This window comes from Hemicordylus capensis, chromosome 6 (genome assembly GCF_027244095.1).
Source record: "Hemicordylus capensis ecotype Gifberg chromosome 6, rHemCap1.1.pri, whole genome shotgun sequence".
Lineage (NCBI taxonomy): Eukaryota > Metazoa > Chordata > Lepidosauria > Squamata > Cordylidae > Hemicordylus > Hemicordylus capensis.
This window is the reverse complement of record NC_069662.1, coordinates 99,785,999-99,805,754: the sequence shown is the minus strand read 5'-3', so window position 1 is coordinate 99,805,754 and position 19,756 is coordinate 99,785,999. Positions and strand designations below refer to the sequence as shown.

The window sequence follows — 19,756 nt, the reverse complement described above, 5'->3', positions numbered from 1 at the left end:
ACTAGAAGTATTTGTGTACATTGGTGACTTCCATCCACCAGCAATAATAAAAGGCTATTGAGTTGTAAAATAGAGTAGGGTTAGGGCCCACTTTTCCTGGATCGCATCATTTCAGGCTGGGATTGGGTTCCATGTTTGAATCTTCCTCCCCATACAATTCCAATGTAGACAAAAGCAGTTGCTTATCCCTGCACATAGGAATATAGTGTGTCATGAAGAATGCTGGGCTAAACTTCTTTCCCTTACATGATACTTTTCTGTGTGCAGGAATAATTTGTAGAGGGGGGAAGCATTTAAGTGGTGCAGTCCAGGAAAATGGTTGCCACTTGAGGTAGGCTGGTGGGGGACAAGAGGGGCATCTGATTGGATCTCACCTAACAACCCCGAAACACCCCCCCCCCCATATTAAATTCTTGAGAAATTATTGAAGCCTGAGATGGCTGCCTGGGCTTTCTCCTGCCCCCCCCCCCAATTATTCAAGCAGTGGTGGCGGCAGCAGGAGGTCTCTCCGCCCTGGCTTCCACTGGCTGTCCTTCCTATACTTGAAGGGAAGGAGTCACATTAGAAGTGTGGGACCAAGAATGTTGCTGCTGCCTCTGCCAACTTACTGAGAGGAAGCCTGAGAAGCCCAGGCAGCCTCCCACTGGGTGTGTGGTGGCGGAGCAGCAGCAGCGTGTGCTCTACAAAGAACCGAGAGCAGCAGTACCTGGGCTTTGGAAAAGGCAGGGGTGGGGCAGGGGGCCAAAGAGAGCGATGACAGTGTCAGGGCAGGCTCCCGCCTGGGGCCAGCACCAACCACCAGGGTAGGAAGGGGCAGGGGCACATTCTGCTGCGCCCAAAGGCATGCCTGGAAAAGCTGCCTCAGTTGACTTCGTGGGGAAGCCACCCCTGTCCACCAGTCAGCATTCTTATGGAAAGGAAATATCATTCTCTGGAGCACTCAGAATGTGAGGGTGCAGAAAGTGTAGCCATTTCCTCAACTTCAATACATACAGAAAGAACATACTGGAGTTGCCAAAATACTTTACGAGGAGAAGGATAACTAGCCCACAGACAACTGGAAGGTATTTCACAAACAAACCAGTAGAAATGTTGTATATTGTTGTGATGTAGGAGGAACAGAGATGCACGTAGGTAATTTTGGAGCCTGGACCTAAAGGCCTTTGGAGTCCCCACTCCCACACTCCCACTGCAAGTTAAGCATCATTTTTTAACACTTAGGTTCTTGAGGCACAAACCACACCATCCGGGATGAACTAAAGACTATTTGGGAACCCCTCAGGGGGTTTGGAGGCCCTGGACTTCGGCCCCGAAGTCCAGGAGTAAAAGCGCCTCTGAGGAGGAAGTAGACTGTTCTAATTTTTATTTTATTTTATAATGCTTTTATTAGTAATATAAGTAAAAACAGAAAAGGTTACATCTCTGAGAGTCATACATGATTACAAACAAGAACATATCCATCATAAGAACCTCCTCTATATGCAAGACACAAATAGTAATTATATATATTTTTATATATGTGTATATAATTATAGAGTAAGAAATGTTAAAATGGGCCTTAGTCTTACCATCAGTAAAATTTCAGAGCTCTAAACCAATTGAGCATCCAGCAGTTAAACAATATAAAGAGGGGAGAGCCAAAATTAACAAAAGAAACATATACATGACTATTATAATTGATTCGGGCACAGAGCAAAACATCCGCAGTGTTCCACAGTAAGGGTTCCATCCCATACCCACAAGCTCAAAAAGTATTAATAAACATATTATTAATTAATATATCAGTAAAAATTTATGATTCGCCAAAGAAAAATTTAAACCCAACAAAAAATAAAACCTTCATAAATGAAACTCACTGAAATCCATAAAATCAATGAATATAATTTCCCTACATAAATGTCATCCTTCTTTTAATTCAAAAATTATCCAGAAGCTTTCTCGAAATAAGGTCCCAAATGCTCAAATCTCCTCTGATCTTTTCCATCCCAGTTCCTCTGATTAACATGTAGAAATAATGATAAAATAATTCCAGACAGAATACTGAATAATACCGTTTGTTCCGCTGCTAGATGGATAAAATCTAAGATAATCTGTCTTCTAATAACCCTACCCACTAATACAAGAACAAAAGGAAGCTTCTCCTGTAGAGAACTATAAATTCAATACACCTATCTTAACAGATAAGAAGGTATGGAAAAAATTCCTGATCCGGGTTTCAATGTTAAGTTATATAGACAAGAAATGAAGGTTCCGTTGGTTGTTACCTGACTTATAAAAGCTATTAGTTTCATACAGACACAAAAACACCATAAATTCTAGACAGGAACTCCCAAATAAAAATATAGTTATTATATCACCAGCAGAATACATAGAGGTGTCCCTCAAAGTGGAACAATAACCAGCCAAAATATAAAGCTCTGCGCCAAATCATGCAGCAAAATCTTCAGCATATTTCTATTATCACTGTATTGGCTTTCCTCCCTACAAAACACTTCACCATTACCTCCAAAGAAGTCTATGACAACACAAAGAAAAAACATGCAAGAAAACATTTCAGCTCAACTATTAAAATCTCATTAAAACCAAAAAGATCAAAGTAAGTCTAGAGTCAAGTATATAAGAGGATTGAAAGAATATTTTTGAACCTCTCCTCTAACTCCCCAAAATATCAAAAAATGAGAACGAAAAAAAAAAATTGCTCATAGAGAGAGAAGATGCCAACTTCACAAAAACATAAAATTTAAATGCAATTTCAGTGCTTGCCCTAGGTGCTATTTTCCCTAGATATGCCTCTGCTTTTCCTGGTTTACTAGCTCCCCCCATTTCCTTCTGTATATTGGCAGCTTTGCCTCTGTCCATTACCTTGCTCAGTCCCTTTCCTCAGACCCCACCTGTATTGTCTTCCCTTTAGTCCTAGGCCCTTTCCCATATTGCTTTAGCCCAGGGCTGCACAGCTTTAGCCCTCCAGCTCTGGTTGGACTACAGCTCCCATCATCTTTGAATATTGGCCACTGTGGCTGGGGATGATGGGAGCTGCAGTCCACCACCACATGGGCACTTCCCAGATTAGACCCTGCAACGGGGTCGCAATGTATCTCCAAAGTGTGCTTCTGCACTTCCTGTGTTGTGACAGCAGGGTGCCATTCACCTTTCCGATGCCTTGTTTCAGATTTAAAGGCTGCAATTTATTGCTATAATGTTGTATGTCCGGTGTAAAAGGTTGCTGTATTTCCTGGTTGTTAGTTTTCGCGAGTCTGCTCCCCCCGTTGGGCACTTTGCCATTTATGTTTTGAATGCGATTTGCCCGAACCGAAACATTTTGCTGCTGTTGAGCAGGTAATCTGGAAAGCACCCTGAAGAGCTGAAGTTGAGCAGCCCTGCTCTAGCGTTTGTACTTACAGGTGAAACTCGGAAAATTAGAATATCGTGCAAAAGTCCATTAATTTCAGTAATGCAAATTAAAAGGTGAAACTGATATATGAGACAGACGCATTACATGCAAAGCAAGATAAGTCAAGCCTTAATTTGTTATAATTGTGATGATCATGGCGTACAGCTCATGAAAACCCCAAATCCACAATCTCAGAAAATTAGAATATTACATGGAACCAAGAAGACAAGGATTGAAGAATAGAACAATATCGGACCTCTGAAAAGTATAAGCATGCATATGTATTCAGTACTTGGTTTGGGCCCCTTTTGCAGCAATTACTGCCTCAATGTGGCGTGGCATGGATGCTATCAGCCTGTGGCACTGCTGAGGTATTATGGAAGACCAGGATGCTTCATTAGCGGCCTTCAGCAATTCTGCATTGTTTGGTCTCATGTCTCTCATCCTTCTCTTGGCAATGCCCCATAGATTCTCTATGGGGTCAGGTCAGGCGAGTTTGCTGGCCAATCAAGCACAGTACACTGTATACTTTTCAGAGGTTCCACGTAATATTCTAATTTTCTGAGATTGTGGATTTGGGGTTTTCATGAGCTGTACGCCATGATCATCACAATTATAACAAATTAAGGCTTGACTTATCTCGCTTTGCATGTAATGCGTCTGTCTCATATATCAGTTTCACCTTTTAATTTGCATTACTGAAATTAATGGACTTTTGCACGATATTCTAATTTTCCGAGTTTCACCTGTATATTATTCTGGCTGTGTAGGTACGCAGAAGCACCACTCCTCTACACCCTGGCATGCTAAGGTAAGAAGCCATGGCTGCTTGATGCCAGCCTCTTCTAGTCGCCCTTTAAAGCCTGCAGGGCTTGGTTTGGGAACTGCCAGCTCCTGATCTGCCCCTTGCAGGCTTTGACAGAAAGCGGCACGTGGGGCAACCAGAGGAAGCTCCTTGCCCCATTCCCACTCTAAACCCCACAGGGGTCAGTTTTGGAGCTCACTGCTCTGAGCAGGGGTATAGCTAGGTGAGAGGGACCCCGTGTTCACCCCTCTCCCTGGCATAGGGTCACCATATTCAAGCTTCCCAAAGCTGGGTGGCCTAATTTGCATATTATGCAAATTACGTGGCAACTAATTTGCCTTTTATTTATTTGACAGATTTTTATACTGCCTGCCACTACCCAAGTCTTTAAGTGGTTTAGAGCAATAAAACAAACCAATGATTGCGGAGAAACTGTGGAGCCAATGGCAGGAGACAAAGCCGCAGAGCCTTCCTTTCCTTCCCCTCCTTTTCTTCCCTCCCATGTGATCGGATCCAGACAGAGTAAAACCTGGGCAAAGTGGGTGGCGCATTTGAAATCCGAGTAAATCCAGGTGGAATGTAGCAGCCAGGTGAAGAAGCCAAAATCTGTGGGCTACTCTAAATTCCAGGGAACATGGCGAGGCTACCCCAGTGACCCCTCAGAGTGAGGGAGATAATGAAGAAAATAGGGAGGGGTGGAGCTGGGGGGCCCTCAGAAGCTGGGAGACCTGGGTTCTTTGAACTCATCTGCTCAGTTATAGCTCTGAGTCTCATCCTTGTATGCTTTGAAGGGAAGAGCCTGCTGCCAGACTTCCTTCCTTGCTCTGAGCTTTGTTTCAGTCCTGTGGGGGTGGAGCGGGCTGTTGACGTCTCACCTCTGGTGCCCAAATAACTTGGGCCACCCCTGAATGTGACATACCCATCCCAGTCAGGCCAAGACAACTGTTCAGGAGGGCAAGGCACACAAACAAAGAGACACATGAAACACGATGAAGAGAATGTCTGTGTTTTATCGTCTCATATAGACTAATGCTGTGACACATGGCTACTTTTTCTTGAAAAAAACATTATGGCATCATGTTCTTTGCCTTTGTTAAGCCATCTCTAAATAATCTTTTCAAATGAAATTGTACTGCTAAAAGATTCATTAGCCAATATTCTTACTGAAAGACAGTATCATTCTGTAGAGCAATTAAAACATACATAGTGCAGCAAGTATAATTTCCTCAACTTGGGTGTACATGAAAGGAAAAACTGAATGTCCATAAAAAGCTTCGCTGTGGTGAATAAGAAGTATCTACACACACACCTGGAAAGCACTTCATAAACCTACAGAAATATTGTATTCTGTGGTGCTGTAAGACGAAGTAGATCGTTCCAAAATAGGGCGAGCAAGACCTGGAAAGAACCGACTGTGTTTTTGGCAAAAGACAGAGAGGTATTTCCTAAATTTTTCTCCCACAAATCCATAAAGTACGGGATTGATGCAACAGTGGGCCATAGCAATTGTTTCTGTCACTTGGATCGCTAAAGTTAAGTTGCCACCACCACAATCATGTTCAGAGCTACATGAGAAAAATGTATCTTGGTAGGTGTTCAGCAGATTGGCAATGTTGAATGGCACCCAGAAGATGAAATACACGATCATGATCACAAAAATCAGCCTAATAGCTTTCTGCTTTCTCTCATGCCTATACTTTTTCAAAATATTTATAATCTGAATATAGCAGAAAGCCATAATGCTCCATGGAATGACAAGGCCCAAAATGAGCATCATTAACATTACAAATTCCTTCCATTTTCTTGAAGGATAATAAGATGTGCAGATCCAGTAATTAATTCCTTGTTGGCTCTGGAAAAATAGAAACCCTGGCACAGAGGCCAAGAATGCCACCCCCCATGTGATACCACTTATGAGGATGCCATAGACAACTCTCCTAGCTTTCAGTGCAAACACTGCATGAACAATGGCCAGGTATCTATCAATAGTCAAAAGAATGATAAAGAAACTTCCTCTGTAGAAGCCTGCATCATAAATGGCTGATAGGATCTTGCACATTGCATTTCCAAATATCCACCCATGTTTTGCACTGTATGCCCAAAATGGGAGGGAGAAAATGAAAAGCAAGTCAGAAATGGCTAAATTGAGCAGGTAGATATCAGTCAAGGTCTTCAGTTTCTTGTATCCGATGAGGACCAGTACAACAAGTGTGTTGCCCAGAAGGCCAAATATAAATACCAAAGAGTAAAGTGGTGGCACCAAATTGGAATAAAATTTACTGGAAGCTTCATTGTACACCGGCACTGCAAAATTGTCATAGTCAACCGTAGGTGACAGATCAAAATCTACCATATTGGTAGAATTGTTCATCTTCTTGTTTCCTGAAAATGAAAAATATACTATACATAGTATAGATTATCATAGTAAATTAAAAATTTAACATGATATTAGCCTCCTTCAGGAGTTATAAAAATGGGTACAGTGCACCTAGTGTACAAGCACACTGCTTAACCATGCCCCTTTACACCAATTCACACCATGGCCTCTGTCTCCCCATGTTTCCTGAAGTGCCACTTATGTTTTGTACCTTTGTAGAAAAGGCCAGCGTCTATTTCCTGAAGAGCTGGTTGTCTGCTGAGGCAAGCACCAAAAATTGGGAGAGCAGCAGTCCTGTCGCAGAGTGGCATTTTTAGCAGTGCTTCCCTCTAATTCCCCTGGGTATACTATACCAGTTTTTATAGTCCCTGAGCAGAGCTGATGTAGGGTCAGTTTGATCAAGTGCCAACCATCATACATGATAAGGAAGGATATGCACTAAGGCCATGACCGCCTGATGTCATTAGAAAACATCCCAAGGCTCTCTGAGCATCTCTTAATTGTGTAAGGAGGGTGTTCATCTGAATCCTCCTCCTACATATACTCTAAAACCCTGTTTAAACAGGGTATCTGAACATGTGTAGAGGGGTGGTTCAGTTGAATGCCACACACACACACTCTCTCTCTCTCTTAAGGGAGGCCCAAGACCACTTTGGGACATCGTCCTGTAACATCAGGTCTCCAAACTGATTGCACATACCAGGTTGCACCAGAGGCGTCCCATGAACAGACCTCCGAGGGGCAGCGGGAGGTAGCTTTAAGAGTAAAGTAATTCGGGTCTCGCCTCCGCCGCGGTGGCACCTGAACGCTATTCGTAGCCGCAGCGTGCTGCCCAGCAGCTCCTACGGCAGGGAAGCACCTCCACCACTCACCTGGCCGCTGGCGGGGGCTTGGTTCCGTGGAAGCCAGATGAGTGGTGGAGGCGCTTCCCCACCACAGGGGCTGCTGGGCAGCATGTTGTGGCTCCAAATAGTGTTCAGGTGCCACCAGCGCGGAGGTGAGTCCCGAATTACTTTACTCTTTAAGCTGCCTCCCAGCACCCCCCCCCCCTGGAGGCACGTTCATCGGCCGCCACTGGGTGGCACTCCTCCAAACTAGCCTGCAATGGATAAATAAGCATTCAAGTTTCTTGAAGCCAAGAGGATCAGATCCCTTTAGGAAATTGGAAGGTATTTAAAGCTGCTGTAAGAGAAGTTCTGATAAAATGCACCAGAGATTTAAAGGGTACAAATAAACCCAGGAAGATGTCAGCATGGTGTCGCAACTGTCATTTTTTTATGATGGTGGCCATCTTTGTACCAACTCTGCCTCAGGGCAACATTTGCAACCCAGTGCTGAATGCATATTTAAGGTGGCACCCAGCAGAAGATCTACTGAAGCTCCTGCTGGTGGCAATACAGAAAGCAGAAAACCCTACTGCAAAAAGGTGGCTCTCTGACCAGGGGCACAGGGTGACAGTTTACATTGGTGGTGCACCAGAAATCTTTCTGCCATATGGCTCAAAAACAATAATTTTGAGATGTGCTACATTATGATTTCTGACCTACTCCCTTTCTAAATATTAACACACTGCTACATTCTGTACTATAGTACAGGCAAAATATTAATGCAAGGTAGTGTCTATTTAGACAATGTTTACACTAAACAAAACGTTGGTTTAAAATACTGTCTGTATTTATTATATTTTCCCCTTCAGTTTCCCGGCATAACAACAAAACTATCTATTATTATAGCTAGTGTGTGGAACATGTAAAATATGTCAGTAATGGAACCAGAAATTATGTCCAAAAAAATTCAGATTCTCTCACTGATGTATTTTGCACCTTTCAGAGACTAAGGTCATACATACAACCTCTGGCAGTTGCGTCCGAGGGCTGTGGAGAAAGCAGAAGCTCTCCTGCCTTCCCTAGCAGGCAAGTAGCTGCCGTCTTCCCCTCCACTGTGCTGTGCACCATGTGGCAATGACAAGAGCTGGGAGCAGGAGGACTCCTCCCACCTGCATCCCAGGTTGCCCTGCACCACAAGCATGGTGGCTGCTCTCCTTAAAACAACTGCCATGCTTGGTGCAGCCACTCCTTCCCCCTGGCTCACTGCCGAAAATGGCGGTGGGCCAGGAGAGAGCCTGTAAACCCAGTGGCAGTGCCCAGATGATTGGCTGTCAAGGTTAAACTACCTGTGGTTCATTCAACCTCAGCTAAACACTGGATTAAAAAGTTGGGCTACTCTCCTCTGGAGAAGTGGGAAGCCCTCTGCTCCCGGTGCTGCAGAGAAGACAAGCTGCCTGGGGTAGCCCAGGTAGCCGTGTCATGAGAATAGCCTTACTATTTATTTAAGTGTTTTGTAAACATATGGTCTTATAGTAGGAGATGTTCGCTTCCCAGTGGGTATATATAATGCCAACTTGAAAACTTGCTCATGGATACAGTCATTGGGGAAAGTGGTAACATACCTCATTCCATTACCCTTGGAACTGCTGATGAAGGAAAATCCCACTATCCCCTTTCACCTGTGAGTAACCTACATAAGGCCTAAAGGTCACAAGTTTCTGCACCCTGCTGTGACAAGGGCCCCTTTTCTTGGAAACAATACTCTGCCCTGCCTGAGTAGAGATAGATACCACTTGACCACAGCTTGCCCTACCCCAGCATAGCTAAAGCTGATTGGTGCATTATTGCTCGTTTCTGCCCTGTAATTGGTTCACCTTGTCTACCAATAGCTAAGCTTTATTCTGCTTGTACTAGTATGATTGGCGTATACCATGAAACTTTGGCCTCTGATAGGCTCTGTACTCAATCCTATAGCCTGTATGTAAATAGTATAAAAGACTCTTGCCAAAAGCCTGAGTGTGTGCTCTTGGAAGAGAGATACCTGGCATGCCCTGATCAGTAAAGCTTGAACCAGATGGACGGTGAGAGCCTCTGCTCATTAAATGAACCCAGAATTCCCAGAATTTCTCCATCACTGCCCAGGAAAGGAATGTGGTTCAAGTCAGGATTAGAGTTTAAAATGGCTTCCAAATAAACCATATTGTGCAGGAATCCGTGTGTGTGTGTGTAAATATGGCTAATGAACTACAGGGTTTGAAAGAGGACCTCTTTTAAAGCAAAGGAACGTTCTAGCCAACGTTCTAGCCAACTGCATTATGAGGGTGTTAAAGGAGTTTCATGGAGTTTACTGCCAGGTGACTATACCACTTTCCCACAAGTTCCCAAAGTGAAATAAATACATAAAATGGCTCCCTGTCCACAAAGGTCTCACAATCAGACACGATGATGATGACAAATATTTATATGCCTCTTTTCAACAAAAAGTTCCCAAAGCAGTTTACATAGATATAAACAAACAAATAAATAAAAAAAATAAAATGGCTCCTTGTCCTCAAACGGCTCACAATCTTTAAAAAAAACAAAAACCACCCTAAGATAGACACCAGCAACAGCCATTTGGAGGGAAGAAGTAGCAGGCATCAATGCTTAATCCAGTTGGCCACTGAGGCTATTAAGAAGCTTGCCTAAAGTGAAAAACAAGCCAAAAGCAGCAAGGTGCTTTCACCAAGGAGGTATTGTGGAGGTATAGAGGTGGGCACTCTCCCTCCCACCTGCACTTCTTCCCTCCAAATGCAACATTAGGAAGCAAACATGGATTGGTAATCACTTCATAAAATCTCATCCCATTAGTCTTTGCATGATTATGAAGAAGTGAAAGAGAATAGACATAGATATCAGCATCTAATAAAGCCAAAAGTGTACATCAGGTGAATTGGAAGATCAATCAGTCAACCAGAGTCTGGGATTAGTCTTGCTGCAAATTAACACTTACCCCCTTCCCAGTTAATCAGTGGCACCAAAATTTCAGGGCACACATGCATTCAGGTCACACAGATGTGTGGACTTCTCCCTTCCTGTTTAAAAGCTAATGCAAAGGCAATCTAAAAATAGCTTGTATCTTAGCAGACAAATATTTGCATTTAAGGATGAAACTATGCTTTCCTTCCAGTAATAAGCCCCAGAATAAACTGAACGTGACACTTCTCTGCAGAAATTATCAATACATCTTTTAAATTGGGATGTTCCACAAAACTGAGGGATGAAATCTATTTGTTTTATGATGCCATGTTTGCTGTGGTTTTAATAAGGAATCGTTTATGTTTCAGATTCCCAAACTGAGAGGGGAAAGGAAGAGTCTCTTTGTTTGTTTTAGCATGGATAAATGCTTTTGTTAATTTAACGGCATTTATTTATTCACTCATTCGATTTCTGTACCACCCAAAATGTACCATCCAAAAATGGCTCAGGGCTGTTTACACAGAGAAATAACAAATAAATAAGATGGATCCCTGTCCCCAAAGAAGGCTCACAGTCTAAAAAGAAACAGACACCAGCAACAGTCACTGGAGAAACTGTGCTGGGGGTGAATAGGGCCAGTTACTCTCCCCCTGCTAAGTAAAGAGAATCAACACGGTAAAAGGTGTCTCTTTGCTTATGTAGGGTTTTGTTTATGTAGGGGTATTTAAGATTTTAAAAACCCTTTACTTCAGTATTCTCAGAAAAATATTTATATTAAGAGTTGGAAAATATGCAAAAATATTTAACACAGTTTATTATTTATAAAAAAATTATGATTCACCAATTCAAATATTTTATCAATCAACATGGCTAGGAAATAACAGTAGTTAAATCTTTTAAACAGGTAAATGATGAGTTGTATGTCTCCAGAGTCTAGTACAGGAAGTCCCCAACTTACAAGCACATTGAGGTTATTCTCACAACCAGGAGGAACTGGGCTAGGCTCCCTTAGCCCGGTTCCTCCTGGTTGTGTGCTGCCACGAGAGCCGCACGGCTTCCAGCAGTAAACCTCACAAAATATCCCTCCCCGTAAAATGAGTTTAACAGAGCGAGTGCTCCACTAACCCCATTTAGTTGATCATGCGCTGCTGTGGCGTGGCTCCACACCGTGGCGACACACAAGTAAACCCCGGACTGGGAGGCTACAACAAGCCTCCCAGCCTCGGGAGTCTCCCTGGGATGCCCCGCGCACTTGCCCCCCAATCCCCACTGCCCCTACTGGCTCCATGACGGAGCTGGTAGTCATGTGGGTGGGGTGACCGCTACGGCCACCCAGGGCAAGCTCCCTGCTCATCTGTGGGGAGAGCAGGTTAAGCCCACTCTCCCCACAGAGCCTGGCTAGGCTCTAGACACGGATCGTGTGTAGAGCCTCATTGTGTTCCAAAAGTTTATTTGTAAGTCAGAAGTTCATAACTTGTAAAACATACAGTTCCCAAGAGTGATGACTTGTTTGTATGTGAGGGTTGGCATTTGTAAGTTGGGGACTTCCTTAATGTTAATATGTTATGCAGTTTTATTTGTAAGTATGGATGTTTGTAAGTCAGATGTTTGTAAATCGGGGAGTGCCTGTATTCACAAGCATAGTACACTGCTCCAAGAACATTCAGTTTCCATTTAGTCATATTGATGACTTTAATAATCAATGATGATTTAATTGATACAAGCCGACCCCGCACAGAGCATCTGTGCGCTCTTTGGGGTCGGCTACCTCTCTCCTCCCCGCAGTCTCCGGTGGGGCCAAGTGCCACCGCCGCCAGCGGGCCGAGTGCCACCGCCGCCACCGCCGGCGGGCCGAGCACCAGTCTTTGCAGCTGGCCACCTCTCCCCCCACCCGCAGTATCGGGGCCCGCAACCGCTGCTGCCTCCTCGCCCGTCGGCTGGTCCTCCCCCTCGCCTTGCCTCCTTGCCCCTTGCACCACCCGTCGCAGCCAGGCCGGGCCTGCCAATTGTCCTTTCTCCTGGATGCGCCAGCCAATCAGGCACCTCCGCAGCCCAGCCAATCAGCTGGGCTGCCGGGACGCATTTTCCCTGGCACACCCAGGAGAAATATAGATATAGATACCTAGCCTCCATCATTTGTTCAAACCTTTTTCAATGTTGTCTATACTAGTAACCAACCACTATCACATGACAATAAATTCTTCAGCCGAATGATATATTTTGTGAAATAATTCTTTTCTTTTCTTTTTTGCCTGCTCCTGTGAGCCTCAAGCCCACAGCCGGAAGGCCAGCCAGGGGGATTGAAGAGAACATGGAATGAATCCAAAGGTCTCTAGGAGGCCCTTTCCTGGAAGGCATACCTTGAGGAATTGCCACAGCTAGGAAGGCCAAGTATCACCCAGGGGTGGGAGTTACAAGGAAGTGGGCAAGGGAAGAAAGTATCTAGAGCCAAATGACAATAGGCAAAGGAAGAGGCTTGAGCAGGCTGGGGCAGAAGGCGGTAGGGCTAGAAACACAAGCCCACCTGTAGAGCCTAATTGGAAGGAGGCATAAAGAGAACTTCCTGTTAGGACAGATTGTGGACATAGGAAGAGGCTGTGCAGTAATGTGCCAGTAATGTAGCTATAATGGAGAATGGAGGGGACGACAAATGTCCCTAAGCTACCAGTGCCTATTGTACTTCTGGGGGCTTGCCCCCTTCCTTCTGTTTCTTGGGTCACCTAGAAAACAGGCACCCAGTGTCGCCAAACCCTGCCACCATTTCCCCCTCCCCTCCCGGCAGCCCCTCCTGGTGCCAGGCACGGTCCCCGTCATCAGGAATGGCTCCTGCCAGACTTCACAGCCTCTGCTGGCTTTGTGGTTGCCCAGCTGCCTACACCCGCTGCCCCCAGCCTTCCTCACCTGGCCAGCCACAAACATAGTCTGAAACATCACGGCACTGATTTGCCCCATCATGGTGACATCATTAGACTGTGACGCAGCCCAGCCTAGCAAAGGAAAGCAGAATGGACAGCCAGGTGGAGAGTGAGTGGTGGGCCAGAGGCAAAACTGTGGCAAATGGCGGGTGAGTGGCAGTGGTGGCAAAAAAGCCACCCCGAGTCTTGTCCTGGGGCCACTCTCATCACATTGCTATGCCACTGCAATGTGCCTAGAGCTGCCTCAACCAAGTGGACACCCAGAAGTGGATCCCACAGTATTACTACCATTAAAGATATAGAAACTGCTATTACTGAATATGTGTACTTTGTGAGACATGGGGAATGATTGCTCATACAATTTACATCCTCCTTGCTGCCCTGGTCAGCATCAGACTGGAAGTGGCTGGTGCCCATGTGTGACATGCACATGTACTCTGGCCACTGGTCAGTCTGATGCTGACTGAGGTTGCAAGGAGGCACGCTGCCGCCCCATGCCAGCCACTTTAGAGACAGCACTGGTGGGGGAAACATGGGGGCGGTGAGCACCCTCCCTGCTCCTTAAAGGTAACCCCTCCCCACCGCCGAACCGGCCCAAACTCCAGAACTCCGGACTGGTTTGGCGGTCCAGAAAAGGACCACCGAACCGGTTTGTACACATCCCTAATTACATTTTATAAATTAAAATCTAAAAAGAAAAAGAAAAAAGTTCTATCGGGTCTCTCCTCCCAAGGGAGAAGATCTAAATTGTATGAGCAGTCGTTCCCCATGTCTCACAAAGTACACATATCCAGTAATAGCAGTTTCTATATATTTAATGGTAACACTATGGGATCCACTTCTGAGTGTCCACTTGGCTAAGGCAGCTCTAGGCACATTGCAGTGGCAAAGCGGGAAATGCGGTGGGAAATGCGGTGGGGGGGATGAGCACGCTCCCTGCTCCTTAAAGGTAAACCCCCACCGAACCAGCTGGCCGCTGGTTCTTGCACATCCCTAGTTGTAATTTATAAATATATATTCAAATTTTCAAAAAATACTTTTAAAATAAATTCAAGATAATAATATGCAATTACTTTGAAAGAGAAAAAGGTGAACAATGATGTATCTTATAACCAAGATGAACAATTATACAGATTGATACCTACCTGTATGTTATATTTTGTTTTCCAACATTTAATACAAGGTTGCCATAGTTTAAAATATACTTATTTATTTTGTCTTCCATCCCTTAGCTTGACTAGCTCAGTAAGTTTAGTCAACTCTATATCAGGACATAACCAGACTTTTATAAAGTCATTCAGTGCTGGCAGTTTTACTTTAAACCTTTTTCCTAAGAATTCTCAGTACTGAGTTTGCCTTTTTTCATTGCTGCTACATGCTGAGCTGATGTTATCAGTGACCTGTCCAACATGACGCCATGATCCCTTTCCTGAGTAGGTGGCAACAAGGTTGTGTATCTGTTCTTGAAATGAATAGAAGTGAAACGGGTGCATTTAGTTCACTTTCCATTAATTCTGAAACCAATGATGATGAGGCAGGCTAAACATAGGGATAAAATACAGTAATTTTCATTATGAGACCTGTTGCCCATTGGATTAATAATAATAATCATTCTGTTATCAGAGTAGTAATTTTGCTGCTTTCTGTATCAGCGCCAGCAGGAGCTTAAGTGTAGATGGATGCCATTTTAACCAGGGGGTAGTGTCACCCTGGGGCACTGTGAAGTCAAAAATGGCTACTGCCATGAAAAAAAATGGCAGTTCCTACACCATACCAGCATCCTCTTGGTCTTATTTGTACCCTTTCCAATCTCTGCTATGCTTTTTATCTGAACTTCTGTTACCATGGCCTTAAATAACTTCCAAGTTTCCTGAAGGGATTTGACCCTTCTGACTTCACAAAACCTGAACATTTATTTATACATCACAATAGCTAGTTTAAAAATACAAGTGCAAAATCAGCTGCTGTGCTGCTGCATTGACGCCATCTACATCACAATAGCCTTGCTCAAGTGTTATAAAAATACACTGGAAGCACACGTGTAATGAGGGACTGCAGGGACACCACTGGGGCTAGTGGGCAACTCTCCCAGTCTGTGCCATTGCGCAAGAGGGAGAAGTGTCCATGCTCTGCCTACACTCTAGAAGTGATCTAGAAGAGAGGAAGCACACTTCACATGAGCCTCAGTCATGTCCCGACACTTCCTCATTATACGTGTGCTTTGGTAGCCAGGATGTCAGCTAGTGTACCCAGGGAACAAGAGCAGAGCATGCTGACTAACTACACCCCTCTGCACCGGCTCGCTATGTGGCCACAACTGCTGCTCTCTCCACATTCAGTGCTTGCCTCTGCAGAGCTGATAACCACAATGTTTAATGTACCATGTTTTCCCACTACTGGGCACTGTCAATTAATTTGCTTCACATTTTATTTATTTATTTGAAACATTTGATATACCGCCCACTCCGAAGACTCTGGGCAGTATGCAAAAACATGCAAAACAAGACAGCATTAAAATTACATTCTAAAAAAAACTAAAGTAACTAACAGCGGCGGGGGTGGGGGTGGGGAATAGATAAACTACAGATTTAAAAGCCTGGTGAAAAAGAAAAGTCTTCAATAAAAATTTAAAAATCGACAAAGAAGGAGCTAAACGAATCTGCAGGGGAAGGGAATTCCAGAGAAGTGGGGCAGCAACCAAGAAAGCCCTTTCACGGGTTCTAGCTCCCCAAACCTCTCGGAAATCGGGGACCGACAAAAGGGCCCAGCCATCTGACCAGATCTGACCAGATGGGATGTAACTGGATGGGAAAGGCGGGTCTGTAGGTAAACAGGTGCCAAACCCCGCAAGGCTTTGAAGGTCAAAACCAGGACCTTAAATTGAACTCGGTAGCGAATAGGCAACCAGTGCAATGACTGCAGGAGAGTTGTTAGTTACCCTGTCATATTTTCTGGCACCCATAAGTAAACGAGCTGCTGCATTCTGGACCCATTGTAGTTTTCCAATCGTCCTCAAAGGTAACCCTAGATAGAGGGCGTTACAATTTTGTGTCACTGCTTTACTCTTTGGTATTAATATTTGGCCTTCTGGGCAATGCACTTATTGTATACATCGTCATCAGATACAAGAAACTCAAGAGCTTGATTGATATTGGTCTACTCAATTTGACCATTTCTGACTTGCTTTTCATTTCCTCCCTCACATTTCTGGGCTTACTATGAAGCACACGAGTGGGTGTTTGGAGATCCAATGTAGAAGATATTTTCATCCATTTATAATGAAGGCTTCTACCGTGGAAGTTTCTTTATCATCCTTTTGACCAGTGTTCCCTCTAACAGTGATTCCCAGATGTTGTTGACTACAACTCTCATAATCTGCAAACAAAAACCATTGCAGCTGGGGATTCTGGGGATTGTAGTCAACAACATCTGGGAATCCCTATTAGAGGGAACACTGCTTTAAAAAAATTAATCTTTTTTTACTATCAGTAGATACCTAACAATTGTTTTCGGTTGTTGCACCCCATTTATGTCTCAGGGTAGCAACTGGAGACGAACCTCTCCAAATGATCTCAATGGGCTCATAATGAAGAAGATATTCTCTTAAATATCCAGGGCCTAAGCCATTAAGGGCTTTATAGCTTGCTTATTTATTTATTTATTTATTTATTTGTTTATTTATTTATTTATTTATTTATTTGATACATTTCTATACCGCCCAAAACGGAAGTTCTCTGGGCGGTTTACAAAACAATAAAAACAGCCAATAAAAGATTGAAACATTTCAACAATTAAAATTAAAAAGTTAAAACTATTAAAACACAATTAAAACAATTAAAACAGTATCTAATTAAAAGCCTGGGTGAAAAAATACATCTTGACTGCCCTTTTAAAAGTTGTAAGAGATGGGGAGACTCTTATTTCAGCAGGAAGTGTGTTCCAAAGCCTCAGGGGAGCAATGGAGAAGGCCCATCCCCGAGTAGCCACCAGATGAGCCGGTGGCAACTGCAGACGAACCTCTCCAGATGTTCTCAATGGGCGGTGTGGTTCATAGCGAAGAAGACATTCTCTTAAATACCCAGGGCCCAAGCTATTTAGGACTTTATAGGTGATAACCAAAACCTTGTACTCTGCCCGGAAACTTACCGGCAGCCAGTGTAGATGTTTTAAGATAGGAGTGATATGGTCTCTTCGAGATGACCCAGAGACGAATATGGCCACCACATTCTGGACTAACTGCAGTTTCCAGACTACGTACAAAGGCAGCCCCACATAGAGCACACGACAGTAGTCAAGTCTGGAGGTGACCAGCAGATGTACTACTGTTCTGAGGTCATTTATCTCAAGAAATGGACACAGCTGACGTATCAGTCAAAGCTGATAAAAGGCACCTCTGGCCACTGCCTCAACCTGGGACACCAGGGAGAGACTTGGATCCAGAAGCACCCGCAGACTACGTACCTGTTCCTTCTGGGGAAGTGTGACCCCATCCAGAACAATCAGATCAAAATAATCTCCCGAGTTCCAACCCCGCACAATAAGTACCTCTCTCATCTGGATTCAGTCTCAGCTTGTTACCTCTCATCGAGCCCATCACTGCCTCCAAGCAGGTATTTAGGGAGCTTATGCCCTCTCCTGTCCTGATGACGTTGACATGGAGAAATAGATTTGGGTGTCATCGGCATACTGATAACAACCTGCACCAAATCTCCTGATGATCTCTCCCAGCAGTTTCATGTAGATGTTAAACAACATCGGAGACAAAATGGAGCCCAGAGGGACACCATACCGAAGTTCAGTTTTTGAAGAAGAACAGTCCCTGAGAGACACCCTCTGGAATCTGCCCAAGATTTAATTTTATCTCGTGTTTTAATGTTGTGTTGTAAGCTGCCCAGAGAACAATTTGTTATGGGGCGGCTAAGATTTATTTGTTTGTTTGTTTGTTTGTTTATTGTTTCTGCAGTGTTCACTCTGAAAGCTAGAAATAAAGTTATGTATGTATGTATTTATTGTTTCTGCCGTGTTCAAGCTGAAAGCTAGAAAGAGTTGTCTGTGATATCCTCACAACTGTTATCACATGGGGTGTGGCTTTCTTGGTCTCTGTGCCAGGGTTAGCATTTTTTGGCAACCAAAAAGAATCTGAGAAATAGACCTGCCATTCTCATTATCCTCATAGAAAATGGTCATTTTGGACCAAGTCATTCTATGGCTCATTATGGCCTTCTGCTACATCATAAACAGAATGTTTATTAGAAAAGAGAGAGAGCAGAAGGCAATTTGGCTGATTATGGTGATAACGCTTGTTTAATCTTCAGGATGCCATACAACATTCATGATCATCTTCAGGGTGCCACTTACAATATTGCCAAACTGCTGCACACCTATCAAAATTCACTTTTCTCATGTGGCACCGATCACAATTGTGATGACGTATTAGGTTTAACCATCCAAGTGATAGAATAATTGCTATGATTCACTGCTGCATCAACCCTGTGACCTATGCATTTGTGGGGGAAGAGTTTGCAACCCCTCTCTCTGTCTTGTTCCAAAAGCATACTGCCATCTAAAGAAAGTTCAGGGACAGCAGCAGCAATGTCGGATAGGGGCAGCATGGTCCAGGCTGCGTAGGTGAGGGCTGGGAGCTTCTAATGTGACTTCTGCAGGCTTTCAAAGGGGCATGTGGCAAGGAATAATGCCGGCGCAAGGCATCCATGCTGCTGCCTCTACTAAACCTGCAGCCTGAGGCAGCCACCCCCACAGGCCTCATTTGTGGGTCAGCCCTGTTCATTTCTAACTTCTCTTCCACTTACCATCCTCGCTTCTACTGCCCCCAACCTATTGCCACAGCTTCTCTATCCTGAAGCACAAAGGGCAGGACCAAGAAAGTAAAACCTTGTAAACTTCCATCTTATGGTCCTTCCTCCCAAATCTAGCTTCTTTCTGACATGCTCCAAATATCTCGGTGTGTGACATAAATCATTAAAGTAACCTTTTTTGGGATTGGGGTGTTAATGTGCATAGAGCTTTACAACTCTTCTCTCATTAAAACCTGCTCTACAATACAATTAATTATCTTGTTTCTGGTTGGTTAAGAAAATTAATCCCTATATTGGGTTAAAAAATAAAGGCAGTAAAAATATCCATTATTTAATATCCATTACTTAATATCCCAAGGCAGTAAAAATATCCATTACTCAGGTGACATACTTAATTTTAAGCAAATTAAATATGTAATTATAGTATGCAATTAAGTAAAAATTAAACACTATATTGGGTAGAAAAACAAATAGGATGGTCTAAGTGCCTTGTTAATAAGCTTATTCCCTGAAACCCAAGGCAGTAAAAATATCCATTACTCAGTTGACATACTTAATTTTTATATCCTATGCTCTTCTGGTTTGATATTTTTGGTGCTAATAATGCTCCTGAGAAAACATAAAATCTTTATTCCTTTTCATATCAGACTTCTCATACATTTCTCTT

At 43.8% G+C, this 19,756-nt stretch overlaps 1 protein-coding gene and 1 pseudogene across 1 annotated transcript; one reads left to right on the top strand and one right to left on the bottom strand.

Annotated features, from left to right (window-relative positions):
• Positions 1–5,517: 5,517 nt before the first annotated feature.
• LOC128329099 (C-C chemokine receptor type 2-like) lies at positions 5,518–9,085 on the bottom strand. The gene is made up of 2 exons (XM_053259600.1): positions 9,023–9,085; positions 5,518–6,578 (listed from the first exon to the last, which is right to left on the bottom strand). Exon 2 carries the CDS (start codon positions 6,565–6,567, stop codon positions 5,518–5,520), a length of 1,050 nt encoding a protein of 349 aa, XP_053115575.1. The 5' UTR covers positions 6,568–6,578; positions 9,023–9,085.
• Positions 9,086–13,311: 4,226 nt separating this feature from the next.
• LOC128331355 (C-C chemokine receptor type 5-like) lies at positions 13,312–18,840 on the top strand (annotated as a pseudogene).
• Positions 18,841–19,756: the final 916 nt, after the last annotated feature.